Raw genomic sequence first — 15461 nt, forward strand, 5'->3', positions numbered from 1 at the left:
CATAAGAGCTTCCTATTTCGGTAAACCGAAATGGACTTCTATTTTCAGATAAGGATATGCTTGAGTCCTTTGTTCCTTAGTCATGATGAATGAGATGATATGCATGATGATGGAGAGATTGAGCTTAAAGATGTTCATATACACTTTAACAAAGCATCCTAAGAAGCTCACCAACCTAGCTAGCCCCATCTTGATGTCTTGTGATGACTTGATTTTAACTGCTTAGTTCTTTGCTCATGCCTTAATATTGCTTCTACAGTTTTGTCCTTGCATTGTAGTGCTTGTTTTGATAAATACTTTGCTCTGTAATTTCACTCAAGAAGACATTAGTAATCATAGAACATCATTAATGAATTATTATCATCAAAAACCTTTGATTCAAGGTCAACAATCTCCCCCTTTTTGATGATGACAATTCATTGATGTGTTCGTCAAATGAGAATAAGTATGTGAGTGATTCTCCCCCTATCAATATGCATACTTAAGATAAATAAGAGATTTACAAATCTCCCCCTTTCTTTGTGCAATCATTTAACCATTGTTAGAATTGAAAGCATAATATATTTAGGACATATAAACAAATCATGAAAGAATTGAAGGTATGAAAGCATATAAGTTTTAATTGCCAGAAACATGTATTTTCATTAATTCACGAATTTAAGGACAAGATACATCATCTATTCCCCAATTCCCCAATGTTCCAATTACAACTTACATTCGCAACTACATCAATTTTTCAACAATCAATATTCTATATTCCTGCACAAAGCACAAACGTCAAAAGTCACAGCATCAACCAGCAACACACACATCAATTTCTCCCCCTTTAGCATTCATCAAAAAGATAGGGGGGTATTAGATCATCAAAAGTGAGGAAGTCCCGTGACACGGAGATCAGCAAGGTCTTTCTTCGCGAGATCGACTTCATTGGCTACTTCCTCTAGTCGAAGGCGCAGGTCGAGAATGTTTTCCTTGTTTTCTTTGCCAAGGGCAAGGTGTTCTTTAGAGAGAGCAATACTCTCAAGTAGAAGCTCACGGATGAACCGTTCGTTGGAGGAAGGTATATGCATGGATTCCTGTTCTTCCTCTTCTTCCTCGTCAACCTCTTCATCCTGTATTTGCTTTTCTACATTTACACCTTCTTCAGCACCTATAGCTTGGTGCGCTGCCATATTAATGTCTTGGCCTTCATCTACTGGATCTCTATGTTTGGGATCATACCAAATCTTGTGTGCGGACTTTTTGAGACCCATTCGACTTAACAAATCTCAGTCAAACCTGTAGAGATTAGTGAGCTCCTTTTTGTCCTCGCCTTTTATTCGGATTTTGAATGCTTGCAAGATTAGGGTAAGCGGCATAGCATAAAAGAGATGAGTTTTTGCTTTCTTGGCGCAATCGATCATATGATGAAAGATAAGAAAAGCGAGATCGAATTTCTTGCCATTTAGAACACATCAGATAAGAAATGCCTCCATGAATGAGACATCGGAGCGACCACTAGATTTAGGAAGGATGCAATGAATGATGACATGATAAATGAGATGGGCTTATACCGTCAATTGACTTACATAGATTTTGTCAATATTGTTGGTAGGAAATTGGCTCATTTGTTGAACGACTTGGTAAGGGTCAAATCCTTCCCCGTCATACCAATCATAGGCAGTGTAATAGGTGATATCGCCATGAGGAAGGTTAAGAATGCGACGAATAGCTGACAGAGGGAGTGTGATCTGAGTTCCTACAACGAAGGAAAGAAAAGTGTTCTCCCCTGCTATCCTTTCAAGATAAGTATAGAACAGCCTAACCAGCTTGGGGTAAACATGAACTTTGATGGATAAGAATTCACCTAACCCTATAGCTTCAAAGAGAGAGAAGGTGTGAGTTATGAGTTCCTCAGTTTCAGTTTTGTCAAAGAATTTTCCTTTTTCAACTATTTTGTAAAGAAACTTGGTTTCATAAACCTCTTTGAATACAGGTTCATGAAATAGGCGCATAGCTGGGGCAGGATAAGAGTCGGAAGGAACAGGATTTGGGGGATTAGATCCTCCAGCTTCAGTGTCATGTGTGTGCCTAGTTCTCTTAGATGTATTCTTCCGGGTTGCCATTTGGTTCACTTGACTGATTAGAGGTAATGTGAAAGGATGACAGAGATTTATATAATATACCCTATCTATCAGAGATGTAACAAGAGATGATAACAATAGATGTATAAGCTCAGGGATAAAACATACGAAAAGATTAGAGATTTGAATGTGCAACTTACCTTGAGAGATTATGAGTGATGCGCATGAGAAGATGGAGGAAGAAAATCGCAGGAGATTTGCACGACGTGAGGCGCCTCAGAGAATGTGAGAGATAGGTGCGCGAATAGGGTTTTGAGATTTAAAACCAAATATTGATTTCGCGGGTCTTTAACACTTAGAGATGGGCCATGTATGATGGGGCCCGAAGGTTCGGTCGACCGAAATGACTTCATCGGTCGACCAAAATGACTTTTATAGAGAATGTCTAGATCTTATTTCGGTCGACTGAACTACGATTTCGGTCTACCGAAGTGCTGATCCTGAGGCTTGATTTACTGATGATGTTGAGGTTCAGTTGCTATTATGTATCTCACTCTCTATAGCCATTCCGATTTTTCGCCGAAGAGTGCAAAACCTATCTTCTTGAAGAGGCTTTGTGAGAATATCCGCCAATTGATTCTCGGTGTTGATGAACATCAGATTAATATCGCCTTTAGAAAACATAATCACTTAGAAAATGATATCTGATCTCAATATGCTTAGTTTTAGAGTGTTGGATGGGATTCTTTGATATGCAAATGGCGCTAGTGTTATCACATTTGATAGGAATTTTGTCGAAAAATAAACCAAAGTCTTCTAGTTGTTGTTTGATGTAGAGAATTTGTGCGCAACAGCTACCTGCAGCAACATATTCAGCTTCAGCGGTGGATAATGCTATTGAATTTTGTTTCTTACATGACCAAGACACAAGTGATTGACCAATAAAGTGACACGCGCCGCTTGTGCTTTTTCTTTTAACTTTACAGCCAGCAAAGTCGGATCCGTAAATCCTACGAGTTCAAAAGATGTGTGCCTAGGATACCATAAACCAAGGTTAATAGTACCATTCAAGTATTTGAAGATGCGTTTGACGGCATTTAAATGAGATTCCTTGGGGACAGGACTGAAACCTAGCACATAAGCACACATTAAACATTATGTCCGGCCTACTAGCCGTTAAATAAAGAAGACTTCCGATCATTCCTCTATATTTCTTAATATCAACTTCCTTACCTTTTTCATCCTTATCAAGTTTTAAGGAAGAACACATAGGAGTTTTAGCATGTTTGGCATCTTCCGAGCCAAATTTTTTTAGCAAATCTTTGGTATACTTTGATTGGGAAATGAATATTCCATCAAGAGTTTGTTTGATTTGCAGCCCCAAGAAGAAGTTGAGTTCACCCATCATACTCATTTCAAACTTGTTTTGCATGGAAGAGGCAAACTCTTTACTTAGAGTGTCATTTGTTGATCCAAAAATGATGTCATCAACGTAAATTTGAATGATCAACAAATTTCCGTTTATGATTTTAGTAAAGAGTGTGTTATCAATCTTACCTCTACAAAACCCACTTGTAAGTAAGAACCCACTAAGTCTTTCATACCAAGCTCTAGGAGCTTGTTTCAAACCATATAAAGCTTTTGTTAATTTAAAAACATGGTTTGGAAAATCATAACTTTCAAAGCCCGATGGTTGCTCAACATATACTTCTTCATCAATAAAATCATTTAAGAAAGCACTTTTTACATCCATTTGAAATAATTTGAAATTTTTGTTAGATGCAAATGTAAGTAGCATTCTTATGGCCTCAAGTCTAGCAACGGGAGCAAAGGTCTCTTCATAGTCTATACCTTCTTCTTGGTTATACCATTTTGCAACAAGTCTAGCCTTTTTCCTAATGATAGTTCCCGACTCATCCTTTTTGTTTTTAACAACCCATTTTGTCCCAATGATTGTTTTATTTTGAGGTCTTGGGACAAGATTCCAAACCTTGTTCCTTTTGAATTGAATGAGTTCTTCTAGCATTGCCAAAAGCCAAGATTCATCATTTTCAGCCTCATATATATTTTTAGGTTTGAATTGAGAAACGAATGCCACGAAATTGCATACATTTCTTAATTTTGACCTTGTGCTGACACCTTTGGATGGATCACCAATAACTTGGTCAATGGGATGATTATGAACTAACTTCCATTCATTTGGAGTAGTTTTGTTTTGAGAGGTATCATCACTTGAATTGGAACTTTGATAGATATCAATAGGAGACTCATTTATGTTGAGATCATTGATACTCTTCTCAAGCTCTCTAGGGGACCTATTTGTATCAAGTTCATTGGTACCCTTTTCAAGTTCAACTTCTTCATAATTGTCCATCACACTTTTTTGTGAGAGAGGTTGGAGATTCATCAAACACAACGTGTATGGATTCAACCACAACTAAGGTCCTTTTGTTATAGACTCTATATGCTTTACTTCTAGAGGAATATCCAAGAAAAATGCCTTCATCGGATTTAGCATCAAATTTTCCTAGATTATCTTTGTCATTGAGAACAAAGCATTTACATCCAAAAACTTTGAAATAGCCTATGTTAGGTTTTCTTTTATTCCAGAACTCATAGGGTGTTTTGTTGAGAATCTTTCTAATGACAACTCTATTTATCACATAGCATGAAGTATTTACAGCTTCAGCCTATAGAGATCTAGGTGATTTGTGCTCATTAACCATGGTTCTAGCCATTTCTTGAAGAGATCGATTTTTCCTTTCAACAACACCGTTTTGTTGGGGAGTCCTAGGTGCCGAAAGATTATGATTATAGCCATTTTTGTCGCAAAACCTTTCAACGTCTTGGTTATCAAACTCTCTACCCCTATCACTTCTAATGGATTTAATTTTATATTCCTTTTCATTTTCGACTCTTTTGCAAAATTTTGAAAGAATTGAATGAGCCTCATTTTTGCGAGCAAGAAAGAATACCCAAGTGAATCTAGAGTAGTCATCTACGATCACAAAGACATAGATTTTACCACCAAGGCTAGCAATTCTCTCTAGTCCAAAAAGATCCATGTGGAGTAATTCAAGTGGTTTTGAAGTGGTTATGTCCTTTTTTCTTTTAAAGGAAACTTGATTTGCTTACCAATTTGGCAAGCACTACACGTTTTGTCTTTTGAAAAATTTGTCTTGGGGAGACCTTTGACTAGTTCATTTTTAGACAATCTTGAAATTAAGTCCATACTTACATGACCTAACCTTCTATGCTACAACCAACTATGTTCATTGGATGACATGAAACATTTAACATCTTGTTCTTGAAGTTCACCTAAGAGTAAGGTATATACGTTACCACTTCTAGGAGCACAAAATATTTGGGATTCATTTCTTTTAACAATGCATTTATCTGATTTAAAAGTTACATCAAAACCATTATCACAAAGTTGACTAACACTAAATAGATTATGCTTTAGACCCTCAACAAGTAAGACATGTTCAATTGATAAGGAGGGAGAAATACCTATGATCCCAATACCAATTACCTTCCCTATAGAGTTATCTCCAAATGTAACGCTTCCTCCATTGTATGCTTCTAGAGAGGAGAATTTTGCGCGGTCACCCGTAATATACCTTGAACATCCGCTATCTAGAAACCATTTATCCTTAGAAGATGTGGAGAAATTGACACCATCCTACAAAAGAGATTTCAAAATTTTTCACTTGGTACCCAAATCTTGTTGGGTCCATGGGAGTTAGCTAAAGGCATATATGTTCCTTTAAGAACCCACTTCTTTATGAACTTTGGCTTTCTCTTTGAGCATTCTTGAATAAGATGACCTATTCTTTTACAATAATTACATCTAGAACTTTTGTTTTTGCTTTTAACAAAGTGGTTGGTCAAAGGCTCTTTCTTATTCAATAGACATGCTTTCTTGTCAAAAGGGTCATATCCTAACCCATTTTTATTAAAGAAACTTCTTTGAGCACCTAGCATAAGTTCTAGATTTTTGGTACCTTGAGTGAACTTTGCTAGATCATCAATTTGGTTTTCAATGACTAACTTTAAGGAAGCATTTTCAGAGATGAGTTCGGGAGATCCTGTTTCTTTAAGCAAGGTGCATTCCTTTTTCAAGCACTCATTTTCATTAAGAAGATTTTGAAGTTTGTTTTCAATGATAAGTTTCTCTCTTCTTTGAGAAGCACATTTTTTGACCATTTTACCAAGTTCGTCATGCAAATCTTTAAAACCATCAAGTAATCCATTATATGCATCAACTAAGTCATCATAAGACATTTCACATTCGGAGGAAGAGTCATAATTTGAGTTTACCTCACCCTTATTTGCCATGAGACAAAGAATTGCCTTTTCCTCATCACTTTCGGATCCATTTGAGTCGTCATCTTCCCAAGTGGCTTGCATTGCTCTTCTCTTTTTCTTTTCCTCTTTGTAGGCATGACAATCAGCTTTAAAGTGTCCCGGTTTTTCACAGTGAAAACAGGTAGAGGTATCACGTTTGCCTTGCTCATTAGATAAGTCTCCCTTTTTGAACCTTCCCTTGTTGAATTTCTTTCTAAGAAGAATTTTTTTGAAGGATTGAGTGATGAGAGCTAGATCATCGTCTTCACCTTCGTTGTCGACAACTTCCTTTTCTCTTGAAGATACTTTAAGAGCAATTTCTTTCTTTCGATGATGATCTCCTTCTCGATCTTTTAGAGTGATTTCCCATGTGAGAAGAGAGCCAAGAAGTTCATCCAACTCAAGTGTGTTGAGATTGTGAGCTTCTTTGATTGCCGTTGCTTTTGCATCCCATTTTTCGGGTAGGCTTCTTAGAACTTTCCTTGCAAGATCAGAGTTAGTCATAGTTCTGCAAAGATGTTTCAAGCCATTTATGATGTCAGTAAATCTCACAAACATTGCACTAATAGTCTCATCTTCATTCATATGAAACAATTCATATTGATGTATAAGAATGTCAATTTTAGATTCCTTGACCTGTGAGGTTCCTTCATAAGTAATCTGAAGTTTATCACAGATTTCTTTAGCTGTGGTGCAAGTAAAGACTCTATTATATTCACTAGGACTTATAGCACAATTCAGATTGACTTTGGCCTTGGCATTCAAGGAGATAAGTTTATAGTCCTCTGTATTCCATTCAGCTTCAGTTTTAGGGACCCTTTCAGCACCAAATCCTTTCATTGGAACAAAGGGTCCATTAACAATAACCAACCAGATTTGATAGTCTACGGATTGGAGGAAATCTATCATTCTATTTTTCCAATAGCCATAATTTGTACCATCGAACCAAGGGGGTCTAGTATTGGACTGACCTTCTTAAGGTGACCATTTAAGTTTGCCATGATCGATCTCTAAGGCACTTAAGCTTTTCAAATAGAGAGCTACCTCTGATACCAATTGTTGCCCATGTTTAGACTCTAGAGGGGGGGTGAATAGAGTCTTTGCAAACTATGGTCAATTTTCGAATATTCTAAAATTAATTAAAGACAAATCCAATGTAATCCAAATTTTAGACTTCAATAGTCCGCATAAATGAAGAGGCATATCAAGACATACATAAAGCAATAAGTATAGAGATAGAGATAGAAGTTGCAAACATGTACTCAGTGATTTTTAGTGAGGTTCGGAAACTCCTACTCCTCGGCTCAAGACCCCTCTTGAGACTTCCCAATCCACTATGGCTTCTCCTTGCGGGTGGAGAGCGAACCTCTTACAAGAAGCTCTTCTTAGCTTCTAAGTGCTAAGAGAAACACCTTCTCTTAGTCTTCCTTGGGCCACACCAGCCCTTACAAGTTTTGAAGAATATAGATGGAATACAAGATGTTTTCTTTCTCAGATCTGAAGTACAAGATTTAGCTCACTTTAAAGTATGTATGAATAACTTGAAGCTCAATACTCTTTTGATGAAATAAAGTATATGTGTATGATTAAAGCTTTATGATTGCAAGGCTTTCTTTCTCAATGTCTGCAACTTCTTTTAAATGAAGTTCTAAAGTGTTCTTATAGACTTTCAGACATGTCTGATAGAGTTATAGCTGTTGGACACGCATCCCAAGAACAAAATGTGCATTTGATTTTTGAAAAACGCAGCTTCAGTCGACCAAAATGGTTTGAGGTTGGACATCATACTCTCAGTACTCTCGGTAGACCGAAGTAAAGCCTCGTTTTGTTTCAGTCGACCGAAATGGTTCAAGCTTGAATAGCATACTCTCAGTACTCTAGGTTCGGTAGACCGATGCATAAGAGCTTCCTATTTCGGTAGACCGAAATGGACTTCTATTTTTAGATTAGGATATGCTTGAGTCCTTTGTTCCTTAGTCATGATGAATGAGATGAAATGCATGATGATGGAGAGATTGAGCTTCAAGATGTTCATATACACTTTAACAAAGCATCCTAAGAAACTCACTAACCTAGCTAGCCCCATCTTGATGTTTTGTGATGACTTGATTTTGACTGTTTAGTTCTTTGCTCATGCCTTGATGTTGCTTCTACAGTTTTGTCCTTGCATTATAGTGCTTGTTTTGATAAATGCTTTTCTCTGTAATTTCACTCAAGAATACATTAGTAATCATAGAACATCATTAATGAATTATTATCATCAAAAACCTTTGATTCAAGGTCAACAATATATATATTGGAATTACTTGAATTTTCATTCTTTCCTCTCCCATCATTTGGAGTCGATGCGCAGCAAACCCATGAGCAATAGTATTATTATGCAGGCACCGTGACCCATTTCACCAAACAAACATATGAGCATCACACACACACACACACACACACACACACACAACACAACACATTGCAATACAAAAAGAAAAAAAAGTACAGAGATTTTTTATTATTCTTTCTTTCCTATATATTAATTAGATACACTATTTCCTCGTATGATGTAACTGAAGCAAAGAAGAATACAAGGAGCTCTGAGCATAAGAGCCTCCAATTAGAAACACTTTTCTATCTTAACAACAACAACAACAGCAGCAACAACAACATGGTGACTAAGTTAATCTCTTTTTCGAGCTGGAAAAATGGAATAATTGAAGCAAAAAGAAATCTAAAGATTAGGAGCTATGACTACAAGAGCCTCCAATTAGACGCGCCTGCTCTATCCGGGGAAAAACAGTAACGTGGTTGAGGAAGTTCTCTCTTCTTCCAAGCTGAAAAATGGCATGTTAGAAGGAAAAAATAATCTTATTAAAATATTTACTTCAAAGCCTGTTCTATCTTGGCTCGGATCTTCTGCTTTAACACAGATATCTCTGTCTCTAGTCCAAATATTCTGTTAAGAGCATGCATATTCTCCAGTATTTCATTCAGAGTCTGGCTGTCAGTCCCATCACATTTCAGGTGCTGCATTGGACCGTCAAGGAGCTTGTTCACCATACCCGCACTAAGATTATAAACCGCTGCCTTGTTCTTCTTTGAGATATCACCACCGATCTTTGATAAACAGTTGTCCAGCTCTGAAGCCCTAATTCTTTCAGCATATGCTCTAAGCTTCTTGATAGTTGGAACAGTCTCGAGGGAATCCATCCGCCTTCAAATTGTTTCACTTCTTGAATGATAATTGCCTGTGCTTCCATTGCTTTCTGAAACCGATCTTCCTTGTTAGCTGCCACAACTTCCTTGAGATCATCCACATTGTAAACACGTGAAGTTTCAAGATCTGAGATGCACGATCCCACATTTCTAGGAACAGATATATCGATGAAAAGCCTCCGCCCTTCAATTTGATGGCTTGCAGGGGGGATAATCTGAACATTTTCTTTCAATAACAATGGTGTTTTTGAAGCGGTACAGGTGAAAACCACACCAGCTTCTGCAACACATGACAGCAATTCTTGGAGAGGCTTTTAGACAATTTCAACATCATTAAGCCCTTCATGAATGGCAATAACCCTATCCTCAGTTCTATTGACAACGACCATTTTTCTGCACCCTTTTGCAACCAAGTGCTTGATCACGATTTTCCCCATCTTGCCCGCTCCAACAACCAACACTCTGGCATTAGCATAAGATGACTCAGGGAGCTTCATAAGGGCAAGATCCACAGCAGCTGAGCTGACTGAAACTGACCCTGAGGAAATGCTAGTCTCTGTTCTCACCCGTTTCCCAACAGTGATTGCATGCTTAAACAGCCTACTGATTTTCTTACCAAAGCCAGGGACTCCTTGCCCCACATGTACAACTTGTCTTACCTGAGCAAGAATTTGACCTTCTCCTAGAACAATAGAATTGAGCCCAGCAGATACTTCAAACAGGTGCTTTGTGGCATCTTTGTTATACAGCAAAAACTGGTGTTGACAAAGCTCTGAAACAGGAACTCCACTCATTTGTCAATAGGTAGACAAATCTTCTCACTTCAACATAAACACACACACACACACACATTCAGGATCATTACTTGGTGCAATAGTAAAATTTGGGTTGCCAATTGTGATAACACCAGTTCAAGTCTGAGGGCACCAAAGGTTCATTCCCCAGTTCACCTCAATCAGCACCCTACATGCCCAGACTATCATTAGTAAAGTCCTATATATATATATATATATATATCAGCATATGTATATATACATACATGTATTTTTAAGCACACTTTATACAATTGGAAACTTCAAGTCTCCATCACAATTGTTTTGAAGGACAAATTTGCATAAGTAGTTTAATTTATACCACACTAGTCCTTTTTCTTGATAAATAGTCAAGACTACACCCCTAATCACCTTGCATTTTAGGTAGACCTACCCCTTATCCTTCCTGGGAATCTATATTGACGAAAAGAATAAAGGAACGTAGACAATGTTCGATGGCAAACCATCTGTAAAGGCTCAGAGCCTTGGATAATTATCACCATTTAAACTGATAAGTTTCTCTCTAGGGGGCCATATGGTTCGACCCCTAGATAGACCATTTGTGAAGGCTTTAACATATACATACGGACATATGTAGAAGGAAGGATAGTTCCCCTTTTTCTCTCTAATTACACAAGAGAATAAAATCGCATAGAGACCAATACGTCAGTGGCTTTGCGGTACCAGACCCCTACTTCCCAAGGGGAGGTCAGGCGTTCTAGCCTCAATGAAGGCATGTGTGTGCGAGTACCAACTAAGAAGAAAAAAATCAAATAGAGCAGACAGGTACCTTTGACATCCACTAAGTCACTTCTTTAACTCCATGATGCTGAGATAGAACCACAAAATATATTTCCATTCTGTTACAGGTACTAAGAATGGCAGCTTCTTCTATATGATTCAAAGCACATAATTCGCCAATCGCTTGAGGCCATTGTGCTTCTGGAATTGAAACTTTCTCACGTATCTCAACTGGTGCTGTGTGAACATTGAGCCCGATAACCACAATACTGCTGCTTTCTTTTGTGTATCCTGGGGGAAAATATTGAATAATTCAACAATCAACAATCCACAAAAATTTCATGTTGATTCTAAGAGGCATATGAACAACTACAATGAGAAAACAAAACTGTTTTTTTTTCCTTTGCTTTTTCACTCCTTTCTCAAAGATATTTACTTGGAAGTAGTAAAGATATCAAATATCCTGATTTGTATCTATGAATAAGCACTCTAAATAATTCTACCCTACAATTTAAGGCAATGGATTTTTTTTTTATTATTATTTTTTTTAACTTTAATTTTATTACCTTGTCAATAGGTTATATAGACAAATAAAATATACTATTATTCTCTATGATTGATATATAGCTATACATAAGGCGAGTTATACGTAAGGCACACTGATACAAGCTTTCTAAAGTGACCTCCTATTTGTGTTAAAACATATTTTCCCCCCAATAAAGATTGGCTTGTTTAGTACATGAATCCATCTGATCCAAGCATTTTGATCTGAGCTCGAGTACTACTTTGTTCAATGTGCAATCTAAAAATGGCAATCAGCTTGCTCGTGTAGTTAAAGCTCGACTTGATAAATACCAAGCCCCAATATTGGAATTTGCTTGACTAATTAATATCGTCAACAATCTTATAAGCCTCTAATCAAACAGTTGGTTCAAGTAGCTTGGTTGTGTCTTATGGCACAAACTAAGATGATTAAAAAATTTAGAAAAACAGCCCAAATGAGTACCATTTGGGCACAAATTCAGCTAAGAAACAATTTCAATTAAGAAAAAAAGAAATGCCTGTGTCCCAATTTCAAATAATATAAGTCCCGATTTCAAATAATAGGGGATAAAAATAAAAAATAAAAAATAAAAAAATAAGAAACAGAAAATAAATTGCGAAATGTAATGAACACTGATTGGAGAATTAACTCACTCTCTGCAGCTAAAGTCTTGAGTAGTTCGAGACCGGAAACACTGAACGCCTTTGATTCGGTCCTATCATGGTGAACTGAAGTGTCCAAAGCAACCCTAACCTCACAAGTAGGGTTCAAAGAAAGTGGTCTCTTAGAAACCATTGTTTCAACTTTCAAAGGCTTGTTGTTGCAAAATCGAATAGAAGAAGGAACAAAAGAAGGAGTTCAAGAATAGGAAGTGGAGGCACCGCAACGAAGGAGTGTTGTAGAATCCATATTCGGCTTCATCTTCAACTTCGCCAAAGAGGTCGCGAAACAACTTGCGATCGCCATGGGAACGCCAGCTAATGAGCTTCAAAACCCTAATATCAGAGCAGGTAGAGGTGAAAATTTGAGATTTGAGAGAGACAGAGAGTTCAACGATATTTTCAAACGTCGGTTTGGTTAATTGGTGCGAAAAATTTGACTGAGACACTCTTCGACTTTCTACATTCACTTCACGTTGTCGGTTTGGTAAACGCGTCTGGTCCTCTTTCTCTCTCTCACACACGCACTAAATTAGAAAAACATGTTTTTGAACATTTGTGTCAAAGATGGTTTGCGTTTATTAGTATGGAAGTAAAAGTAAGAGTGCTGAAAATCAACATTAAAAAATAGAAAAAACAAATACTATATATAGTTATTTATTTAAATAAATAATTTGAAATACTCTACTGTTATCTTGTTGTAAGTTCGCACTATTTGTTTTGATTTTTTTTTATTTGTTCATTTGAATATCTTGACTTAAAAATTTGTTTAGAGCTTTTAAAAAAAAAAAAAAAAAAAAAGTACTTGTCAAAATTATATGTTTTATTTGTAAAAATATGTTTAGTTATCATAAACAACACCTACTACTACATAATAGTCAAATACAATTGAATAAAAAATTTAGTAAAATGTTTTGACCAGAGTGAACTGAAGAGTGCTGATACAAAGTTACTAATACAATATCAGGTGAAGTGTTTTAATCAAAGTGAACATAATTACATGAAGTGTTCTGATCGAAATCTGATTGATTCTTAAAGTGGTGTTCTGATCGAGGTGTGATTGATTCTTGAAGGGGTTCTATTCTGATCAAGGACGAGGGGTCTTATGTGAAATGTTCTGACACATCATCTCAAATATTATGTGAAGTGTTTTGATCAAGAATTGACACATCACATATAACACATATAACGTGTAAAGTGTTTTGATCAAGAGGTATCGGACTGGTACATATTGCTGTAAAGTGTTTTTGATTTAACCAAAGTGAAAGAAATATTATCATCAAAGTGACTTAGTGTACATATATAGAGCAGGAATGCACAACATGATGTGAAGTATTCTAACCAAAGTAAAGTGTAACTCATAAATTATACCTCCAGTTCTCACTTATTTGAAAAGAAATGTTAGAAAGATAATTCTAACTCCCGTTTTAACAACTTTTCAACAAAGATCAGCATAAAGCTCAGAAATTTTACATAAACAAATCATGGATATCTGCGGTTCTAGGTTTCCTCTATCTACAAGAAGATCTATTACTTGAAAGCTTAATGGAACTTCAACTCTAACAAGGGCACTTCACCACGTCGCCAATTTGTGTATTGGGCTGTGGACACTTAAAAGAAACCAGTCAAGACTTGTCCTGAAACATATTTCCCCAAATAAAAGATTGGATTTGTTTATAAACATGAATCATTCCGATACAAGCATTTTGATCTGAGCTCGAGTACTCTTCATTATGCAATCTTAAAATGGCAATGAACTTGGTTATATCTTACGTGTTATGGCCCAAACAAAAATGATGAACAAGTTAGAAAAACAACAAAAACTAGTACCATTTGAGCACAAAATAAGAAACAATTTCATTTAAGAAGAAAAGCAAAGACTATGTCCCAATTTCAAATAACAGGGGATAACAACAAAAATTGGAGAAATAAAAAATAAAAATAGAGGCAGAAAATAAAATGAGTATTGATTTGAGAATTGACTCACCCTCTGTAGCTGAAGTCTGGAGCAGTTCGAGAGCAGAAACACACGCCTTTGATTCGATCGTATCATCGTGAATTGAAGAATCCAAAGCACCCTCACATGTAGGGTTCAAAGAAAGTGGTCTCTTGGAAACCATTGTTTCAACTTTTAAGGGCTTGTTGCACATTCGAATGCCAGGACGACGAAAAGGAGGAGTTGGAGAATAGGAAGTGGAGGCACTGTAACGAAGGAGTATCCATCTTCATCTCTGCGAAAGAGATCACAAAGAGAACCGTGACCGCCATTAATGTTCTATAACATTTAACACTGTGTTTGGAATGCTGGATTTGTTGGGATTTGGATTTAGAAATAGGATTTACAATGTTTGGAATAATCGGATTGTGAAAGATATGGGATTTCAAATACTGTTTTTGATGTGTTTCAAATCCTGTGTGCTACTCAATCTCCAACTGTCTTTTTCTCTTTCTCGTCTAACCCTATCCTATTAAATATATACTATCATATCTCTATCTCCGTTATTTAATTAACTCTATATTATTTTCTCATAGAACTGTTTACCAACATTATTTTACTTTTTTAGCGATTTTTTTTAAGTATGTTGGTCATGTTTAATAAGTTAGTTTTTTAATTAAAAAATAATTCCTCTTCTTTTACGTGATCTGTCAAATAAGTAAATTTTATATTTCAGTTATATCATATATCATGTAGTCCTTCTTTTTGTTTGTTGACAATAAAAATATTTTATTTATCATTTAAACAAGGGTAAAAATGGTATAATATTATTTTTATTTCAAATTCCTTTTTAAATTCAATTGGTTCCAAACATAGAAATGAAATTTCATTTTAATTCCAATTTCTTTTCTAATTCCGATTCCTTTTCCAAATCCTAAAATAATCGATTCCAAAGAAAGCCTAAGTGCCATACTCGATCTCGCTAGTACAGGAATAACAATGAGTGAGAAGGGGCATCATGGCCAAACAAAGCTGATCTGGCTAGTAAAGCCCAAACAAACTAAAGATCATTTCGCAAGACAAAGAACAGCCAAACAAGCCCAAAATAGCAATAACAAGTTGTTATTAATATAGATCATAAAATTCTATTAATTA

At 36.3% G+C, this 15461-nt stretch overlaps 1 protein-coding gene and 1 pseudogene across 1 annotated transcript; both read right to left on the reverse strand.

Annotated features, from left to right (window-relative positions):
* Positions 1-2594: 2594 nt before the first annotated feature.
* On the reverse strand, positions 2595-7319 carry LOC132270593 (uncharacterized). The gene is made up of 4 exons (XM_059771772.1): positions 6068-7319; positions 5596-5699; positions 2922-2973; positions 2595-2734 (listed from the first exon to the last, which is right to left on the reverse strand). The coding sequence occupies exons 1-4, from the start codon at positions 7317-7319 to the stop codon at positions 2595-2597; spliced, it is 1548 nt and encodes a 515-aa protein (XP_059627755.1).
* Positions 7320-8880: 1561 nt separating this feature from the next.
* LOC132294587 (glutamyl-tRNA reductase 1, chloroplastic-like) lies at positions 8881-12831 on the reverse strand (annotated as a pseudogene).
* Positions 12832-15461: the final 2630 nt, after the last annotated feature.

The sequence above is a fragment of the Cornus florida genome, unplaced genomic scaffold (assembly GCF_030987335.1).
Source record: "Cornus florida cultivar Cherokee Brave unplaced genomic scaffold, ASM3098733v1 CherokeeBrave_3.0.0_Hap2_Chr01, whole genome shotgun sequence".
NCBI classification, from domain to species: domain Eukaryota; kingdom Viridiplantae; phylum Streptophyta; class Magnoliopsida; order Cornales; family Cornaceae; genus Cornus; species Cornus florida.